We start from the raw sequence: 21,583 nt of genomic DNA on the forward strand, positions 1-21,583 counted from the left end.
TCCTTGTGGTACATGTAGCTTGTAGAGAAGTTCCACCTCACAGAACAGCCCCCATGACACTTCAGGCTCTCTGCCTACTCTAAGAAAGGCTGTTGCTGATAAGTAGATATGTACTACTCTGCAATTTGTCATGATTTTTCAATGGAGAAAAGATATTGAGGAATTATAATAATTAAATGTAATGAATGAGTGCAGAAATGCACTTTTGCAGCAACAAGAGAACAAGAGTGTCTGGGGCTGAGCTAAGATGGGTGCTGCCTGCAGGTCAAATGAGGTCATCCTCTTCCTGTGCTCTGCACTGGTGAGGCCACATGTAGAGTGCTCTGTCCAGTACTAGGCTCCCCAAAAAGAGGAAGGCATGGATATCACTCTGGTTTTTTTAAATTTTCTAAGCCTTCTGATGTTGACATTCTTGTAGTGAACTTGCTCACACACTTTCTGTAAATAACTCATTGTTTTGCATTCCTTTATGGAGGAAGAGAAAGTTGATGGACTGTTGGTTTGTCCAGTGTCATTGGAGAGGTGGCACTGTCACCCTCCAATCCACTGTAACTCTTAGAAAACTATAAATGATGGAGTCTGAAAATAAACTTCCCTTTTTCTTAGCCTTGAGAGCAGTGTTGTGTGCTTGTGTTCTTTTGTGTCCTATAGCAACACATGGACATACTGGAGAGTCCATTGAAGGGCCACAAAGATGATGAAGGGACTGAAGAACCTCCTCCTCTTGAAGAAGAATTTTAAAAAAGGCAAGTATAAACAGTGTTACAAATTTTTACTTATAATAGGGTAAGGGTTAGGGTCAGGGTTAGGGTTAGGTTTACAATTCAGTTTAGGTGTCGGCTTTGGTTTCGGTTTAGGACAACATTTCGGTTTAGGGTTAGTGTTAGGGCTAGGGGTTGCCTTAGGCTTAGGTTTAGGCTTAGTTTTAGGTTTAGGATTCAGTTTAGGGATTGGATTTTGTTTAGATTTGGAATTACACTTAAGGTAAGGGTTAGGGTTAGGGTTTGGGTTAGGATTAGGGTTTAGGGTTGGGTTAGGGTTACGGTTAGGGTTAGGTTCTGTCTTAGGCTTGAGCTTAGTTTTAGGCTTAGTTTTAAGTTTTGGTTTAGGATTCAGTTTAGGTGTTGGGTTTGGTTTAGGTTTAGGATTACATCTAGTATTTGGGTTAGGGTTTGAGCTTGGTTTATGGTTTGGGTTAGGATGCCGTATAGGGGTTAGGCTTGGTTTAGGTTTAGGATTCAATTTAGGGGTTGTGTTTGATTTAGGTTAAGGATCATTTTTTAGGTTAGGGTTAGGATTAGGGTTAGGGTTTGGATTCGGTTTAGGTTAAGGTTTAGGATTCAGTGTTGAGGTTGGTTTTGGTTTAGGATTATGGTTACATTCAGGGTTAGGTTAGGGTTATCGTTAGTGTTGGGTTTTCAGTTTGGGTTACGGTTGTGTTAGGGTTAGGTTAGGGTTTGGGTTAGAGTTAGGTTTAGGTTTAGAATTAGGGCTAGGATTAGGGCTAGGGTTTGTGTTAGGGTAGGTGTTAGGGTTAGGGCTAGGCTTAGGTTTAGGGTTGCGGTTTGGTTTCTAGTTACGTTTAGGTTTACAAAACAGTTTAGGCGTTGGCTGTGGTTTTGGGTTAGGGTAACGTTTCAGATTAGGGTTAGGGTTTATCTTAGTTTTAGGTTTAGGGTTAGGCTTAGGTTTAGGATTAGGCTCAGATTTAGGTTTAGGGTTAGGCTTAGGGTTAGGCTTAGGGTTAGGCTTAGGTTTAGGATTCAGTTTAGGGACTGGGTTTGGTTTAGATTTGGGATTATATTTAAGGTTAGGGGTAGGGTTAGAGTTACAGTTCATCCTAGGGTTACAGTTTGGGTTAGAATTAGGTTTAGGATTCAGTTTTGGGGTTGTGTTTGGTTTCGGTTTAGGGTCATATTTTAGGTTAGTGTTAGGATTAGGGTTTGGGTTGGGTTTGGGTTATGTTTGGTCATAGGTTTAGGCGTTGGCTTATTTTAAGGCGTTGGCTTAGCTTTAGGCTGAGGTTTAGGATTCAGTTTAAGTTTGCCTTTGGTTTAGAGTTGGGATTACGTTTAGGATCTGTGTAAAATTTGTGTTAGGTTTAGGGTTTAGGCTTAGGGTTAGGTTTAGTACTCAGGTTAAGGGTTGGGTTTGGTTTAGGTTTAGGATTATGTTTCGGGTTTGGGTTAGGGTTAGGCTTAGGTTAAGGTTTAGGATTCAGTTTAGGGGTTGGTTTAGGTTTATGGTTAGCGTTGTTAGTGTTACAGTTTGGGTTAGGGTTGGGTTATGGTTAGGGTTATGATTATGGCTAGGGTTAGGTTATCAAATCTCTTGTGAGATTTGCTTAGCATTAGCCTTAGCCTTAGGTTTAGGCTTAGGTTTAGGATTAGGTTGAGGATTTAGGCTTAGGCCTAGGCTTGGGGTTAGGGTTTGGGCTAGTGTTAGGGTTAGGCTTCAGGAGAGGTTTAGGTTTAGGGTTAGGGTTAGGGCTAGGGTTAGGTTTATGGTTAGCGTTTGGTTTAAGGTTAGGGCAAGCTTTACGGTATGGTTTAGGATTAGTCTTTGGGCTAGGGTTTTGGATTGGTTCAGGGTTATGTTTAGCCTTAGGGTTAGGGTTAGCATTACTGTTTGGCTATGGTTACGGTTTGGGTCAGGGTTTAGGTTTTCAATTCAGTTTAGGGTTGAGTTTGGTTTAGGGTTAGGATTACATTCAGGTTTAGTGTTAGGATTAGGGCTAGGGGTACGGTTGTGTTATGGTTAGTGTCTATGTCTACGGTTCGGGCTATGGTTACTGTTTGGACTAGGGTTAGGGTTTGGGTTAGGCTTAGGTTTATGTTTTGGATTCAGTTTAGGGGTTGGCTTTGTGTTCGGGTTAGGTTTAGTGTTAGTGTTAGGTTTTTTTTTCTGTATTATTCTGTGAAATATTCTTATTAACTTTTATCCGGCAGATCAGATAATACTGGATGAACTCAAAGAAGCAGCTATGAAGCCATAGTTGCAGTGGTTGCACTGCAGTTCGATAACCCATGTCAATCATCTGCTGTGTACCACAGTGTAGAATCACTGAATCTTTTGTTGTTTAGTGGAGCTTTTCTCATATGAATCTGAGAAAAATACACTCTTTTATATATCTGTTTTGCAGAAAATAGTAGAATTCCATTAATTTTATATTGTGAAAGAGTAGGCTGCTGGAATTAAAAGCATTGCTTATGTTTAAGGAGTGAGGAAACAGAATGCAGGAGAGTTTGTGGAGAAGGATGCTGCTTTCTCAGTTTTTTTTTTTTTTTAATGTGGAAATGCTGTTACTACTATGTCCTTGTCCATTACCTGCAAAATTCTCTTCATTAACTTATTTGATTTCTATTTTTCTCAGAGTCCCATGGGTATTTTTGAGACTAAAGTCTCTGTAGTGAGCAAGCCCTACATATTGCAGTTAAAATATGTAGCCAAATCAGCACAAGGTATGCTGAACAATGCAAATGTACATTTATTCCCTATCTTGTTCTGCTGATGATCACCTATGAGGAGGCAAATGCACAGATGTAAGACCTGATACCTGGCATGGTATTGCTCACCTGTCATATTCCTTTAGAAATATTCAGTCTGAGAAAATGATTCAGCTATTGGGTAAATCAATGAAGAAAAATCTCTCTGACATTAGGACTTTGTAACAGCAGTCTATCATCCCTGCAATTATCTATTTGTATACTTGTTAAATCTGTTTAGTATCACCTTTTACAGATAATGGGTTTCCAAAAGTAGGCCTTTCAAATTAATTAACTAGATCTCTGAATATCTTGGCACATTAATGTTTTTGCACAGGTTTTGAAGGAGTCAAGGGAATTTTGCCGTGCAGAACATAATCTGATTTGAAAAGATATACTAAATTAAGGAAGCTGTCTTTGCCACTATGTATTACAGAGTCTAACTGTTCCTAGATATCTGAATGTAAAAATATCCACTCATTCCTTTCACGGTGGTAAATATCTACATTCTCACTGGTTTTCCACATACTGAAAAGATCATAAAGCTAGTTAGCACTTGCCTGCTTCCACCTAGCTAGCTCTTAGCAAATGCTTTGTGGTATATTTACTTTCTTGTGAGATTTGCTTAAAACCTTAAAAATGAAAGAAGATAATTTCTTTAGTTGATTCCCTCTCCCTTATTTCTTCCATGCATGTAAAGAACATATTGCAGTAATAAAGTAGAGTTTGAGGAGGAAGAAAAAAAAAATCTTCAAAATAAATCAGTTAGCTCTACACAGATTGAAGTTTCTAAAAAAGAATTTCAAATTAAGAATCTGATGCATTTCTAGGAATTATTGTCTTTTTCCTCTTACTTGCATGCTGTAAGGAGTACCTTAGTTGTTGACTTCAAGACTAGAGCATGTCAGATGACATTCCTGTGGTATGTGGGACATGGAAGAGGTTACCTGCTGCTCTTTGTATATGGGAAAATGTCCTCCCATTTGTAATCTCCAAAAAAAGAGAAGTGAATTCTACTCTTTTTAATGTTTCACAACTTTATAGCTCTCTTATAGGTCTGAATAAAAGGGAACAAGTATGTTTCACCAACTGCTGCAGGCCAGACGACTTTTGAGTTGTAGCACTTTAGAAGAAAACTAATTCAGAACACTTCTTCATAATGCTTTTGCAACATTAACAAAAAGGTCTATGTACTTCAGTCTAGAGTAAAATTGAATTATTCAACTTTCTAAACAATATTTTCATGTCTCTGTAGAAGCTGACAACATATAACTTCCAGTAAACATAGTATCTGTGTTGTTCACATATTTAAGTGACTCTTTTCCTCCTCTTAGAGTAATTAAAAACATAGAATAGAATATTAAAATTGATTGGGTTGGAAGGGATCTTAAAGACCCTCTAGTTTCAATGGTCACCTACTTCTAGTGATGTGGGCAGACAGACTTTACACTAGACCAGGTTGTTCAGCACACAATTTAACCTGGTCTTGAACACTAACAGGGATGGGACTAACCACTAAAAATCCACTAACAGGGATTTTTCTCTGGAAAATGCATGCAGTGCCTTACCACCCTCACTGTAAAGAATTTCTTCCTAATATCTAATCTAAATCTACCTTCTCCAATTTAAAACCATTACTCCTTGTCCTGTCACTACACTTTCTGATAGAAAGTCCTTTCCCATTTTTCTTGTAGGTCCTCTTTAGGTACTGGAAAGTTATAAGGTCTCCCTGGAGTCATCTCCTCTCCAGGCTGAACAGCCCAAATTTCTCAGCCTATTTTCATAGGAAAGATGCTCAACCTTTCTCTGGATTTGCCCAAAGAGGTCTGTGTCTTTCCTGTGCTGGGGATCTCAGAGCTGGATGCAGCATTCTGGGTGGGGTCTCACCAAAGCAGATAGAGGAGCAGAATCACCTCCCTAGACGTGCTGGCCACACTGCTTGTAATGCAGCCCAGAATGCAGTTGGATTTTTGGGCTGTAAGTGCGCATTTCTGGCTAATGTTCAATTTCTCATTCACCTGCTTTTTCAAGTCTGTCTCCACAGGGCCACTCTCAATTCCCTGAGTGCCCAGCCTGGGATTGCCCTGACACAGATGCAGGAGCTTACACCTGACCTTGTTGAACTTCATGAGGTTTCACAGGCCCACCTCTCAAGCCTGTCAAGGTCCTTTTAGATTGTATTCCTTCCTTCTGTATTATCAACCAGACTACTCAGCTCAGTGTCACCAACAAACTTGCTGAGGGTGCACTCAATCCCACTGTCCATATCCCTGACAAAGACCTTAATACTGGTCCCAGTATGGACACTGAGGGACAGCACTCATTAATGCTTACCACCCAGATGTTGCGTCATTGACAGGAATTCTCTGAGCGTGAGGATCTAGACAACTCCTTTTCCACTGAGTGCTCTAGCTGTCAGATCCTTGTTTCTCCCTTTTAGAGCCAAGGATGTTGTGTGTGAAAGTATTGAATGCTCTGCACAAGTCCAGGTAGATTATATCAGTCACTCCCTCTTGTCCATCAATACTGTAATCCCACCGTAGAAGGTCACAGAATTTGCTAGCCATGGCTTGCCCTTAGTGAAGGCATGTTGGCTGTCACCAATCTCTATTTTCCATGGGCCTTAGAGTAATTTCCAGGGGGATCTGCTCTGTGATCTTGCCTTACACTGACTGACCAGCCTATAGTTCTCTGGGTAGGTTTGTGTGTTATATTTTTCTTTTCCAGTCAGTAGAAAGTTTAGCAGCCCACCACGACTTTCATCTGATGCATGCATTGGTATATGATCTGATAGATATCTCTCTTTCTGAAAAAGCACAGAAAAATTCTTAGTTGAGATATTGGCAGTTGTACTGATTATTATTATTTAATATAGTGCTTGGGTCAAAATATTGTCAGCACAAAGCATTCAGGTCAGCATCCCTATTAGCTCTATTATGTAAGTAATCAGCATTACCCCTATTTTACAGAGAACAGTGCAGGAAGAATGGGGAGGAAGTTGGCTGACTCTGAAAAGATCAGATTGGCATCTGTAAGGCAAAGTTAAAGTTAGGAAAGCTGGAACTCTGTATTGTATTTAGTTCAGTCCCACCATCCTGAAAAAAAAAACAGTGTGTGCTTTTGGAATTAACTTCTCTTTGTCAGACCTCTCTTTTATACTAAAACTATATTTAAGGATGATTGTAATCTTTTTATCCATTTAGATTTTTCTTTTGTTCCACTACTTTTGTTTTTTCTCCTTGCAATGTAGGAAAAATACAGTTTCAATCCATGTAGCAATGAAAATTTTATACACAGAAGAACTGGATTATGTAGGAATCTCAGAAAATTTTTCTTCCTTTAAAACATTATGCAAAACAACATGTATTATGTGTTCCACAATCACACAAATTTGAGTTTTGATTCTGAGCTTCTGCCAATGAAAATTGTATCTAGATAGATTAAACCTGGTAATCAACACTCAGAGTCATTAGCTCTGTTGGCTATTAGTGTATTATTAATTGTACATGTATACATGTGAATAATGTATATAATAAAAGTATTAAATGACTTCTAAGTGTAATTGATATTTCTGCATGTTATAAATAACAATAGATAATAATCTGTGGCAATTTAATCTTGTTTTAAAAATTAGCTGAATTATGAATACTTTATTAAAAATAAACAGCAAAGAATCTGGACAATTATTTTTAGCATTTGTTAAATAAAAGATCCTGATGAAGCTTCTGCTGTGTCTCTGAGCTAGTTTTTGCCCTTGGGAAATGATTTCAAATGGCATGGGAATAATTAATCATTACAAACAGACTGAGAACAAGTGTGAAAAAGGTAAACAGGAAGGCAGACATACTATACTGAAAAGATTACACAGATGTTTTGGACTATGGTTAAAAAAAGAACAAGGCAAAGCTGAAGGGAAACTGGTGTTGCTAGTATGGTAAGCTAAAGATACGAGATCAGTCTCTACAAACAGCAAATTACTGTAACAAAGCATGAAGCCAGCCTGAAAAGTGTGGTCTCCTTAACTACCAAATGGAACAGGGATTAATTCTCACTGGAGAAAGCTCAAGTTAGGGATGACCACAGTAGCTCACCTGGGTCTTCCCAGCAGTCTGACTCATGTTTAAACTGTTCACAATGTCATCCTTACTTACTAACATTCTAGCTCATGTGAATCTCTCACTAAAAATTAGGGACCACAACCGGCTCCCTCTAGTAAATCACTTGTTTGAGGCCTGCGGGAAGTATTTAATCAAGTAATAGTGTAAGTTTCTGTTTCACTGCCCTACATCAATCACCTTAGTAGCAGCTTGGGTAGAAACGGAACCTATAGTTGTCACCAGTGATGAAATATGAGCCAGATGAGGAATGTGAGAAGCCTGGAAGAAAGTATCTACAGCTTACATTTACATCTCATATATATATGTGTGTATATTCATATATATGTGTGTGTGTATATGTACATATATGTATAGTTCAGCAGTTTGTAGGCTTGTAGCTTGCCCTTAATAAACTAAGCTGGGTATCAGGAACCATTTAGCTGCATTTACACATCTACTGTTCTCTCTGAACTGTCTTGTTCAGAGGTAGATCAGGTTTCTCTGTGCCATATGGCAATATATTATGAAAATATATTCTTTAAGGTAAATAAAATTATGGTAGACATTTTTTCATCCATGGAAAAACAAGGGGGGAAAAAAAAGCAAAGATAAAATCAAAGATACACAAGGGAAAAAAATTACAAGAGTAATACAATGGTTTGTCATCTAACAAATGATAACATGTACTGTGAATGGAGATAAAAATGCTGGTTGCCAAAGCTGAAGAGAAAAAGAGCAGGGAAGTGACAAAAGAGTTCTGGGGAACACCCACAGAATTAAGATAAAAGAATGAAAATTACTATCACAGAACAGTTTGAAAAGTGAGTCAAACCATAAAATACCAACCATTGGAGTAATGGGTGTAAGATACTTAGCAGTTTGCTGTAAATCTGTGATAAAGAGGTATCTGCAGGATGGAAAACAGCTGAATACTCAGAGAACAATAAGAGGATGAATCAGGGCCTTCACAGGTCACCTGAGGTAAGTTAATAATGAGAAGACCCAAAAAAGGAAATCACGCTGGAAAAGGTCTGTGCAATGTGATAGGCATGGATAGGATACTATGCAACAGGATATATCCCTATGTCAATACTTCAAGAAATGTAGAGAGAGGGAAAGATGATAGTAATTTAACAGAATGAAGGTTGAAATCACATGGAATTTTCTAACATGGGAATTGTCTCTCTTTTTTGACCTCAGAAGCCGCATGAATAATGAGATGTGAGAGGCAAGAGTAGAAAGAAGGAAAAGAGAAACTTGTTGTAAAACCCAACAAAAAGCACAGAGCAGATAAATTAAATAGGGGGATAGATAAGAGTAGAAGGGAGGCAGAGATCTTTGTTATTGCACTCAGAGAAGGAAATAACAATTCTCTGTCTTGGTCATTCAAGAGCAAAAACTATGGTTGTTACAGGTGTGCAAAGAGCCAGCTGCAGGATTTCCTTAGTTGTGGGTGCCACAGATGTTCTGAACTTCTCATCCTCAGGCTCCTGTTTTTACTTCATCTGATTATCCTGCAACTGGATTGGAGCCAAATGAGAGGCTTCAGTAAGAGCTGACAAGTTTTTTTTTCTATTACATTACGTGGTTTCTCATTTGTGCCACACAGTATAGTGTGGAAATTTCTAAATTACATACTTGTGACTGTGGCTTCTGTGGAGTGAATTGTTAAAAAACATGTTTCCAAGATTGATGTTCCCAGAATTGCAGACAATTATCAATGCCTATAGTCATGTGGGGAGGACTTGTCCCAGGGTATATTGTTTTCTTTTTATAGTCCCTGGTGACTTGTAATTCTTGATTTTTTTACTTCCAAACTCTCTGCTTTACCCAAACTCATGGGAAAGAAAGTGCGTTTTGTTGTGTTGGGAATTGAGATAAAGTGCACTAACTCCTGCCTTCCTCTGAAATTGGTTTATGCCATATTCCCTGCAGTATAAAGACATATATTTTTGTGCCACAATCATCTCCTTAGGAGAAGGCTCAAAGAAATTCTAGATTATTCTGCAGCAGGACTCTCTAAGGTGGGGTCTCTAGTGTGGCCCTCTCCAAGAGCCAGTGGAGTGATTGCTTGCACCCCCTCTCAATGGAACTGTACTGCTGTACAACAGCTATTTGTGCCTCCAGGGAGTGGTCTTTTGAGGATGCCTCACAGCTGAGAGAAAATTGTGTGGTATGTCAGTGCTCAGGTTTGATCCTAAATCACTGTGAAACTCCAGATGTAGGACTGTGGAACCGTAAGCTGAGTCTGCAACTTTGGAAGCTCTTTAGCAGTGATTTACAATGAAGTCCAGTTTGAATACAATCAAGCTGAGACTGAGAAATCCTAGCTGAGAAAGAAGCTGCATTTCTTAGGTAGAGCCAAGCTGTTGCTTACTGCTTTTCAGCTGAGAGAGGAGCTCAATGCTGGTTCTCTGCTCACTTTGTGGCTGGGAAACTGTAGACTTCAGCTGAAGAAAGGAAGAGATTCCATTCATAAATACCTTCTAGAATCAGGCTAGAAAGAGAACATATGTATGTCTGGGCTCACATTTTTCTGAAGCCTGGGAGATGAGGCTTTGATTTCAGTGTTGAAGATACTTCTGACACCTGCACTGCTGGGCTCAGGCCAGTCCTCCAGTCTCTGTTGGCCAGTGGCACTACTGGCTGAGTGTTCTGTCAGGATAACAGCTGCCACAGGTGCTAACACTTAGACCTCAAACTGTGTTCTTAAGGGTTTAAGGTTGTGCAAGGCCTGGACAGGTACTGAACACCAAGTAAGCATTATAGTGGCCATCTTGTCCTTGCTGCAGTGAATAGATGATTGAGAATTTGGTCATCAGTGAGTTTCAACTCCCATCTTCTGTGCTCTATGCTGAGAAGCTCAGATCCCCCATTATCTTCATAGTACCTAAATGAGATAGACTGCTGTATCTGTTACGATTATCCAAATAGGTACATCCTCTATCCACACATACACAGTTTCTTTAAGCTACACAGGGTTTCCAAACTGACTTTTATGTTATTTCCCATTTATAGGTGTATCTGAAGGCATTTTGCATTGTTTCTAGTCCATGACAAAAAGTAGATCACCACCTGTGCATTTGAGTTGTTTCTTATGACTATGTACATAACATATAGAAGGTCTGCTAAGAAAAGCTATGACACTGCATATATTTCTCATCTGCATCTCAGAGTTTGATTTATCAGTCCTTTGAAGTACTGGTGAGCCTTTTACAGTTCATGTAACAAATAACATATTATTGTTAGTTGGAGTTAATTTTTCAGTAATGTGTTACAAGCAACACATGAACTTTATCCCTTTTACTAAACTTTGTCTTTCAAGGCTATTTTTATTCTATTTGTATTGCAGTTTGATCAAGAGATGTGTTCTATCTTTATTTATTCTTAAAAACATGTTAGTATAATTTGTAGTGTCAGATTCCTTGAAGTTCTATTTCATCTGTTTATAAGGCTTTTTTTTCCCTGTGGCTTACAGTACTGTTAAGCATTTGATTCTACACTTGAAGGATTGTAATTGCCAGCATAGTTGAGTTTCTCATTTGTGGTTGTATTCATAAAAAAGAATGGTATTAGATTATTTTTCCAATTTTCTAAACAATGCTTGGTTTTATTTTATTTTAATTGTTAATAAATTAGTTTTAGTTCAATTATACTCTGCTAATGAACAGTGGCATGGAGGTGGGAGGCAGGAATTTTGGCTTACATTACACCCTAGGGCCACATTAGTTTTTTATCATACAAAATTTAGCTCTTAATAGCCACAGTATTTACAGGTTCTTACTTAAATACATTTCATCCAGAACCCTTAAAATCTGACTCTCTCCATTATATATGCATTTAGTCTGTCTTATCTAATTCTTAGCACTCTGTCTGCTTTTTTAGTTCAATACCTGAGAAGATGCAGATTCATTTTCAGAGAGAGTAGATGTTTATTTTCAGGTGGAGCAAAGGCATTCCAAATAACTTCACTTTTTGGATCTCTCCTTAACTAACAAAAGAAAAAAAAATCCACGCACTCAGGTGAGCTGTAAATGGTTCATTTTTCTCCATAAGCTTCATGGACCACAGGGATAATAGTATTTAAACTATTATTCTGCTGTATTAAAATGAGATTGGTCACAGTTGGTTTAGCTCAGCTGAGCCCAGTGAGCTTATAGGAAAGCAAGGTCTGGACAATTTCCAGCCAGGGACTGACATGAAGATAACAGCAAATATGCCTGGGTGGAACAGCTTGTGCTGTATAATAAAGTCTTGTAAATTCAGGAGGAGAAGTTAGTAAGTACGAATGTCACTTTTTGAAGGGTGATCATAGTAGTCCTTCCCATTTCATGCTTTTTCTTTGACTTCTTGTTCAAAGCTAGGACTTAAATATTTCATTTTATTACTGATGGCATAAAGTTCTTGTTACGTTTAAAGAGTATTTCCAGTAAGAACTTAGTTGGCATTTTCTGCGGCAAAACTTCTATCAGAGATTTAATGAATCTTGACTAATTTAGCCAATTTTTGATTGAAAGTGTTAACAATTAAAAGTGATTTTCTAACATTATTATTAAATAATCCTATTTCTTATATAGAGTGATTATCCTCTATAAGGAAATAAATTTCACTTACCATTCATATTATTTATATAGCTTTTTAAAATCTTTAGTAAGTTTTTCCTTGGATCACTTCAGTAATATAGGCACGCATACTTATGTTCTTACTCCTTCTTCTCTTTAAATGAATAAAGACAGACCGAATAACTGATTTAATTGTTGAAAGATGTAGATAGGTATCTGATAAAGTTTAGACTCATTTATATGAGATAGACACCTAGCCCAATTAACTGTTTTCAAAGCTTCCAGCAAAAGTCACACAGAAACTATCTATGCATCTGTGTTCTATTTGAATCACAAAATATGATCGTGACAATCTCCCTTTCTTACAAGAAATATCCTGCTTGTATTTCAGGGTTGACTCTTCATATACTCTGTAAATGAGAAGTTGTTACTCTGGGTTTAGGCAGAGGCCTAATTGGAACCAAAGGGAGCTGCTCCTTGTCTAGTTCATGCCCAAGCCTGATCTGGGTTTAGAAATGGTGTTCCTTGGCAAATGTCACTTGAGCAGCCCAGGCAAAAAGTATTCTTCTGAACAAGGTACAGCTGCTTCTCTCTCCTTCATTGAGTCTTTTTTTCAAAACAATAGGAGGGAAGTAAAGGTCATACTTTTTGTAAAAATACTTGCAAATTAAAGGATGTGAGAGACTCAGGTTTAGTTCTCTCTATAACCTTCACACTTGCCTAGGGAGCAGGCTGTGCACCAAGACCCCAGCCTGGCTGCCAGGAGAACTTCGGCTCAAGGCTGCAGCTTTGCTTGGGAAAGAAGTGAGGGTTTGTCAGGCTTCAGAGGGTAAGTGATCATGAGAAGAAATGGAGTGTAAATTCTTCCTGACCCTTTTTGGTTTGATAGTAGCTGTGTCCCACAGTGGGTATCCATCCAAGGGAAGTATTACTATTATCCCCTTTCAATCAGCTGCATTTTTAGGTGAACTAAAATGACTTTTAAAGCAGAAACCAGGGGCACTTATCTTTAGCAGAGCTTTAGAGATTCCCTCACACCTAGATAGTATTGTTGAGCTAGTGCCAGGAGAGGACCAAATTAAACATATGGCCATGGAATGCATTTATATCTGCTAGTGGGACTAGGGATGTCTCCCTCCTTGTACTCAGCACTGGTGAGCCTGCACCTTGAATCCTGTGCTCAGTTTTTGCCCCTCACTACAAGAAAGACATTGGGGTGCTGAAGCACATCCAGAGAAGGGAAAACAAATCTGATGAAGGATCTGCAGCAACAAGTTGGATGAGGAAGAGTTGAGGGAGCTGGAGGTGTTTAGCTTTTGAGAAAAGGAGGCTCAGGTGGGACTTTATTGCTTTTTACAAGTGCCTAAAAGAGGGTGTAGCAAGGTAAGCAGGGGCAGAACAGGAAGAAATGGCTCTAAGTTGCACCAGGGGAGGTTTAGATTGCACATTAGGAAACATTTGTTCACTGAAAGCGTTGTGAAACACTGGAGCAGACTATACGAGGAGTTGAGTCACCATCCCTGGAGATACTTAAGGGTTGTGTCAATTTCGTGCTTTGGGACATGGTTTAGTGGTGGATTCAGCAGTGTTAGGTTAATGGTTGGACTCAATGACCTTAGAGATTTTTTTCAACCTAAATGTTTCTATGATTTTATGGTTAGCTCTAGCAAGATTCCCACTCAGGTGAGGTTATTGTTATTCCTCTCTGAGGTATTCCTCTTTTTATTTTTAAGGTAGAATCTTCATCTCATTCAGGAATCCAGAATTGCTAGGTTAGCACCAGGCTGCAAAAATCAGACCCCAACTGTTTACCTGATGTTACCTCAGGTACTATGGAGCAGCCTGTGTGGCCTATAGCCAGAGGGATACAGATGCCCAGGAAGTGTTATGTCACACATATTTGCCAGCCCCTGTGGGTGTCTGGGATGCTCTAAGCAATGCCAAAAAGCACTGTATGCCTGGGAATAGGCAACCTGAATCTCTCCCATAAACATCTCTGCAAATCTGTCTTTTCTATGTCATGGTACAGGTTTGTGTAGAAAGTCCTCTGCAGAGCAAAAAGTTACTCTCCTGCTTTTTCTAAATTCCTTTTGCTTAGCCTTTGGATTATATTTATCCCTTGAGAAAGAGACATGGATGTGTTTGCTCCTCTTGGGGTATTGAGGTTTCACCCTGCAAGGATCTCCAGTTGCACAAGGACACAGGCAAGTCAGCAGAAATAAAGTATCAGTGCCCCAACTCAGCTGAATAGAGGCTTGTGCTTATTTCTTGAGTTTGTTCTCAAGTGCCAGATGGGTTGAGTGAGATTCAGATACATACTATATTGAACTGAAGATCTGCACAATTTGTCCACCAGAAAAGAAATATCCATATCAGTTTTTCTGCTTTGAAAAACCCTTAGCTAAACTTATGTATTTGGTTAAATTCATCAGATATTACCAATTTAAAATGTGATTTGGAAAATATCTTGGAGTTAATGAAGAGTGCATAGGGAATTACAAGGAGAAAAATCTGACCTTTGATATTTCACACAATATGAAAGCTGCCCACAATCAGTCAGCTGAAAATATAAAGGGCATCAGTGCAGTATACCAAGGAACAGAACTTTTGACTTATGAATATTATGCAACCAGGAGACTTCCAGCTTTCCTAAGGAAATTGTAATAGTTGCAATTTTTTTACCTCCCAAGGTGTTTTAATAAGTTTCTTTGCTCTTTATCTTCAAGGTACTATAACAATGTGCACATGCTGAACTACATGATCTTCAGTCTATTCAGGATTAGGAATCTACAACAATTTTATTTTTTCTTTTTTTTTTTTTTCTTTTTTTTCAGTATGATTGTAAAGATCTTGTAATGGCTGTGATTAATCTCTATCAACAAGAATCTTCTGAAGGGATTTGTTATGTCAGGCTGGAGAGATGCATTGATGAGCATACATAATGTATTTTCATGCTATGTATGAAAAATCTTTCTTTGCACAGTTTGCAATATTGTTTAAATGAAGAGTTATTTTCCTGCTGCTGCGACCACATCATTTTTACAGACATTTTCTGTTCTGAAAACAGTCTATGGCCCATGTTTTCCCATACCTTTCTGCTTCATTGCAACAAGTTTGTGAGCAAGATCTCCAAGTTACTCCAATGAGAAATATCTTGGAGATGTCCTTTGCATGTCTTCCTGAGCAAGAGTGTTTTTTTTACACTGAAGCCTGAAGTCTGTAGAGGCTTTGGCTCTCCTGTTGCACCCTTAAGGAGTTTTTTCCCTAGGACTGTTTTTAAAAACCTCACCTTCTTAGTCCATATAAAAACCATGATGATCTGCGCTTAGTGAAGTGGCACTTGTCCTCTTCTCCCAGTGAGATATTCCCCTTTGAATCTATACAAAGTAAATTCTGTGCACTATTTCATTGCTTATTTTCTCAGAAGAAAAAAGCCAAATATTCTACAGAACTTGCCTTCCTTTCCTTCCTAAATGGTAAAATTGGTATCTGCTCTCCACTCTGTTTCTCAGACTTTTGAATTTGTGGGAGTAGTTTATTGTAGCTTTTCATTTCAGCCAAGAGGTATTTTATTCTGGTTGCATGTTGGGAATCTTTTCCCAAAATGGTTATAAATGTTTGAGGAGTACATGATTGCAATGCCAAAAATTTTGAAGGAATCTTAGTCTTATATATTTATGATTTATTTGATGAAAGACAGTCTAGGTTCAAAATATGCATTATGTGTATAATTTCTCTGTTTCTGAGCAAAGATTTTCTAGGCTCACTTGGGAGCTGGCCTCTTAGCTTACTTTGGTCCTTCCTGCTTTGGAAGTTGGGCAGCTGGGAAAGATCTGTCATGGAAATTTTGTAGCACTGAAAATTTTGGATTTAGTACAGAATCCAAAAGAATTTTTATCTCACATGGAGCTGCTTAGATCTGGGATTTACAGGTGAACTTTGGTCTTAATGTCTCATCTGCCCAGTGGGTGGGATTTTCAGAGTTTGCAGCTCTTGGACAGGACTCATACACTTCCTGCAACTATTTTCCTACATTGTCCCTTCTCAACAGCCTAAGCAGCTTCAGAATCCACAAAGCTTGGTAGCCCATTTGAGTTCATCAGTAAGTGCTTGACACTGATTGTAAAGAGCACATTTCACTTGAGAAAGAGAGCTGTATCTGAGAAGAACCACTGCTGGATTTCACATCTGGGTATAAAAAAATTCTTATATGTTGACTTTTTTGTCAAAATTTTCTATTATTTTCTCTCCCTCATCTCAGTTGAGGCCGCCACTCAGTAGCAATTATTTTATTTATTCAGTATTTCTAAGCATGTGTTTTGAATGCTTATCCCTGACTCTTCTCACCCCATGAAAATAGAGATGTTCAAATTCATTAGCTGTAATTTTTTGTTTGCAATCATGTCTTAACTTTTCAGTTTTCCTGAAAAGCCAGTGATATACTACTCCTGTACTGCATTAGAGAAGGTGTATTTGCAGACAAAACTTTCGGAAAACTAACCAGGCTGCTAGTTAAAAAATACTGGCTTTGTCAGGACTATAGTGTGGATCTCATCACTATGCAACTGCTGTGTAGTCTGTAAAAATGCACAGCTGATTTTTGATAGGATATACTGTGGTTAAGTAACTTCAAGAGCAAGTGGTACTCCACAAAAAAACCTGATCTTCGATGATGTGAGAGCACAAAATAGAGGTCCAGATGGGGAAAAGGATATTTGAAAGTGGCATTTTTCCAAGTTTGGTGGTTGCTATGGCTGTCCATTCTCCGTGCAAATCAAAACAATGAATAGTGCAGGCCTGCATAACTCCATTCTCAAGAGATTTGCTTTGAGTTATTGAGAAGCAGTCTGTACACTGCCTGCATTTGATCTGCCTATGCATCTCCTGTATTTATGCCACTAACAGTAAAGTTTCTGTCTATAATGATATGATGCAACAATTTAAGGCTGAGTTTTTTTTCTGCTGCTGAAGGTAAGAGATGGGTAGTTTGAGAAGCAATTGTGATGGTGAGAAGGGGAGAACATGCAGCTCTGTGGTTCTCTGCCTCGGTGATGGTCATTTGCCTAATCTTATTGTAGCAGTAGTTTGTTCCTTGGTGGAGAAGGTTTTGGGGGTTTTTTGGAACAATATTCTCTTCCTAGGAAAAGACTTTGTTTTGATAACTGTTACTATTGCACTCCTATTAAAACAAACACTAAACCTTTTAATTTCCCTAGATTAAAAACTAAAATATTGTGATGATGGAGGAAGAAGACTCAATTTCAGTTCTCTAAAACAGAAGCAACTTCAAGATGATGAAAAATTTCACAAGAAATCATCTTCAAAGAGCCCTGATCTAGTCAACCTTCTCCCAGCAGCAAGGAGCCCATAAGCAGGACGACATTGTGCATCTCCTGTTTCCTGGCCTCTCTTGGATGTTATTCTGCAGATGCACTGGCTGCTGACCACCATGGGTGCTTCCCTATCAGGGAGGAGGAGGATTTTCTCCCTCTGATTCTGCAGCTTCTGTCTTTTCAGAATAGCTGGTCCCAGAACTGAAAGGAAGAAAAGCAGATGAATACAACCATTTTTTGCTTGTTTTATAGGTCTGGGTTGAGAGTAGTTATGTGTGGTTCCTCACTCAGCTGTTAACTTGAAGAGAGTTGACAACCAGATAAAACATGGAACAGAATCTAGCTGAAAATATTCACAGTAACCTTGAGGATTTAATGAGAAAAGGAATGTCATGTTATCTATTCTTCTGTTTGTTGTAGTTCTTTTGATGCATTTTATTGCAACTACACTGGCATTATTAGGACAAATAAATATTGTTTATTTTAAAAAGTGCTTCTGGTTTTCTGGTTTTGTTTATTTTTTCTCCATCCCTCCTGCCATGTTAACAAATTAGCTACCCTGCTGCAAATGGATGAAAATAGCTCAATCTATCCATCTGAAAAGCAAATAAATTCTAAGAGGAAAGAGTAAGATTTTTACATACAAACCTAGAAGAACACAGTGAGATCTGCCTCTACTAATGCTTTTCACACAGGATTGGAAGTCAAGCTCCTCTTTATGGTGTCTCTTTCTTTGTAACATCATCACAAATTTTCTTTATATTTAGCAGCCTGTATTGTTTAATCAATTGAATATTACAAGCTCCAAGTTACCTTTTTTTAACATCCTAAATTCAAGCTACTGATCTTTAGTGTGTCACCTATATCTGTGCTTTCCAATTGTCATCCAGAAAATATTTCAAATTAAGTTCTCAAGTCAAGCGAAGCCAGCCTCTGCAAACTGTTGGGCTGCAAAAACTATAAACATTGTCCTGCCAAATTTCCAATAATTTATTGTTTTCCTGGTTAGATTGATACCTCCTCCTGTCTATCATAGGCATCTAGGCCTGCAAAACAGAAGTAATTTCTGAAGGCTCTGGTAATGTTAACAACCAAGACATATAGTGATGCTTAATGAATCCATAAAGGACTTGTGTTTTAACCCTAGCCAGTCACTAACTACCATGCAGCTGCTAGTTCACTCCCTCTCTTCATTACTGGGTTGGGCAGGAGAATCAGAAAAAAGATGAAACATATGGGTTGAGATAAGAGCTTAATAGTTGAGATAAAGTAAAATATAATACCACTGCTAATAATACTAACAGTAATAATAAACATCACTACCAATAATAATTGTAATGAAAAGCAGAAAGAGAAATAAAACTGAAGAGAAAGTAGTGATGCACACTACCACTGCTCACTGCCTAGTGATGGATGCCCAGCCAATCTCTCAGCAGCAATCAGCCCCTCCCAGTCAACGCCCCCCCAGTTTATGTGCTGGGCATGGCATTGTATGGTCTGGAATATCCATTTGGCCAGTTTGGGTCACCTGTCCTGGCCATGCTCCCTCCCAGGTCCTTGTGCAGCTCCCCACTAGTAGAGCACAGGAACCTGAAAAGCCCCTGGCTCAGGCTGAACACTGCTGAGCGACAGCTGAGCTATCGGTGTGTTATCAACATCAGCCTCACACTGAATTCAAAACACAGCACTGTGGGATAGGATTGGGGTTAAGTGTTATTGGTTAGGGTTAGTAGGAAGAAAATTACCTCTATCCCAACTGTAACTATTGTATGTAACAGTGGCAGTCATATGACAGCTGTGCAAATAGGAGAAATATTTCTTTATGTAGACAATTACACGTCTTTTAGGTGCTATTGATGATAATTTAGATGAAGTTTAGGATAGAGGAAATAAATTTAGACTAAAAATTTCCATGTGGTTCCTGGAATCTCTTTGATGCCTTTCAGTAAATAAAGGAATACTGAAACAGAATATGAGAAATTCAAAATTAAATCTGTCCATAATACATATTTACTGAAAAACTTCAAAGCTTATGTATCTTTATGCAGAGGCTTTGTTCCTCCCTTTGGCTAGTCCCTTTGACTAGTGTTGTTTTTTCTTAGAGTTTGTTTAGAAAGGCTTAACTTCAGTAGGGGAGAAGTAGAGAGAGATACACAGAAGTTTTTTCCTCAGGTGATCTTAATGCCTTGCTCCTATTCAGTTTCCAACAATTGGAAGACACAACTTGTAAATGTTTAGCAACCATATGGAAACAAGAATGCTTGAGGAAAAAACCTGGTACAGTTAGGGTAAAATTAAAAAGATTGGGAAGAACCAAGTACCTTAGCAGAGATGAATGAAAGCTTGTCCTCCAGGTTGTTTTGTTATCTGCAGTGGCTGAAGCAACTCTGTCCACAGGAGGTAAGGAGGGATTGAAAATACCACTGCTCCTTCAGTGCATTTTTTTCATCTCAGGAGATTTTCCCTGCCATGTTACTGGTGTGAAGTCCCGTGGGCTACTTTTTTCTGGTGTGAATTTTGTACCTGGAGTGATGCTTGTTTCTGCTGAACTTAGGCATTGGAAGGCACTGTGCTGTTGCGTGTGCCCTCAGTGGTGGCAGCAGCACTCCCTGGTGACTGAATTTAATAAAACTGCTGTTTCACAGACATTTATTTCAGAAGAGCTAATGCCTTGTAAAGACATAAAAGCCATGTGTCGCTGTTCCATGTTAACTTGCTTGAGCAGCACATTGTGATTTCCTGAATGGAGGTGATTCTTCAGCAACATTTGTCTGTGGTATTCTGCTAATGTGATTTTGCATTTCATTTCCCTGTGAAAAGCTGGATATTGCATAGAGATATTACTATTATTATGGTAATAGCAGTTGCATTTTGTTTCTAAAATGGATGCACACCAATTATGGGTGAAATATTCCTTTTGTGCTCTTTACTGCCCATGAGGAAGCTGTATCTTATAGTTATCATTTAGAGCAAGTGCTACAGCATCACAACTGATATTTTAGTGCCTTACACCTAGAGACAGGTGTAGACAGAGCTTTTTCTTTTTTTGCACTACTCTAGTGACTTGTTGATGTACCTCCCTGACATACTGAAAACATCCTCTGAGGCTCCAGCTAAGCTGGAAAAATACAAAAAATTGATGTCTCCTGTAGAGTGTATGAATGTATTTAAAAAGGGAAGAAAGATGAATTTACTTGTGAAGTCTAATCTATGCGTCCTTATCTCTTAAATCACTTATTGGTGTAAGTCTTAGCCAGAAACGGGCTGTAAATAGTATAATATATGTATTTATATCTGGTAGAGAAAAGGCAACGTATTTTTTCTTCTTAGCAGAGAGGAGTATTTAATCTAGTTGTATTGTAGATTTGTACACTTCAGAAATTCCCCATTTATTGGGACTAAACATACACACAACACCTATTTGTTTTATTGTTGTTGTTTAGAGGTAGGGTAACGTGTAGTTGTAAACATTTTTCAAGTCTTTAAATAAATGAGACCAAGGATTTTTTAACAGAGGTGTTTCTGAAAAACTTAGTTGTAGCATGCCATCCTTAATTTAATGTAACCTCACATATAAAGGACTATAAGACAGACATCAGTGTGTTATAGGAGTTTGCTATTCTGGTATTATCATGAGAAAGCTCAATGCTGCTTAGAAACCTCTAGATGCTTCAGTCATTGTAACCTTCTGAGGTCTTGCTTTTCCAGGCAATTTGTTAATAAATTAACTTACTAGTCTTTTGTGTCTGTTTTGTGTAGGAAAACATCACACTATAACTTCCTAGTCAGAGGTGTAACGATTTCACCTAATCCAAATTCCTTCCCAAATCAGTAATCATGACACTAATGACTGTTGTGGTTTGCATATTTGGTTTTGTACTCATTTGTTTTATTTATTTATTTAGTATTAATTTATTTTATTATTTATTTGTTTTATTTATCTATTTGGACTTGTCCAAACAGATAAATAAAACTCTTTAATATCATCTTGTCACTCTGGTTAGTAGTTTTCCTTTTCCTTAGATTTTTTTTTTTTTTTTAATTATACTGGATAATTGACATTCCTACCGTTTCATTCTTTGGTGAGAGGTATAGAAAGTAAAAAA

General features: G+C 38.3%; 1 protein-coding gene across 2 annotated transcripts in view; it reads left to right on the plus strand.

Annotated features, from left to right (window-relative positions):
- RAMP3 (receptor activity modifying protein 3) overlaps positions 1 to 17,970 on the plus strand; it is a 147,159-nt gene extending 129,189 nt beyond the window's left edge. Inside the window, exons 4-5 of one of the 2 annotated variants that reach the window (XR_013182594.1) lie at positions 652 to 746; positions 17,361 to 17,970. Coding sequence is in view for 1 of the 2 variants with exons in the window: in XM_077179426.1 (XP_077035541.1) it covers positions 17,361 to 17,382 (22 nt within the window). In the remaining variant the exon portion in view is untranslated. The remainder of the gene's footprint in view (positions 1 to 651; positions 747 to 17,360) is intronic. The other variant, XM_077179426.1, reaches the window with a different exon arrangement.
- Positions 17,971 to 21,583: the final 3,613 nt, after the last annotated feature.

This window comes from Agelaius phoeniceus, chromosome 1 (assembly GCF_051311805.1).
Source record: "Agelaius phoeniceus isolate bAgePho1 chromosome 1, bAgePho1.hap1, whole genome shotgun sequence".
NCBI lineage: Eukaryota > Metazoa > Chordata > Aves > Passeriformes > Icteridae > Agelaius > Agelaius phoeniceus.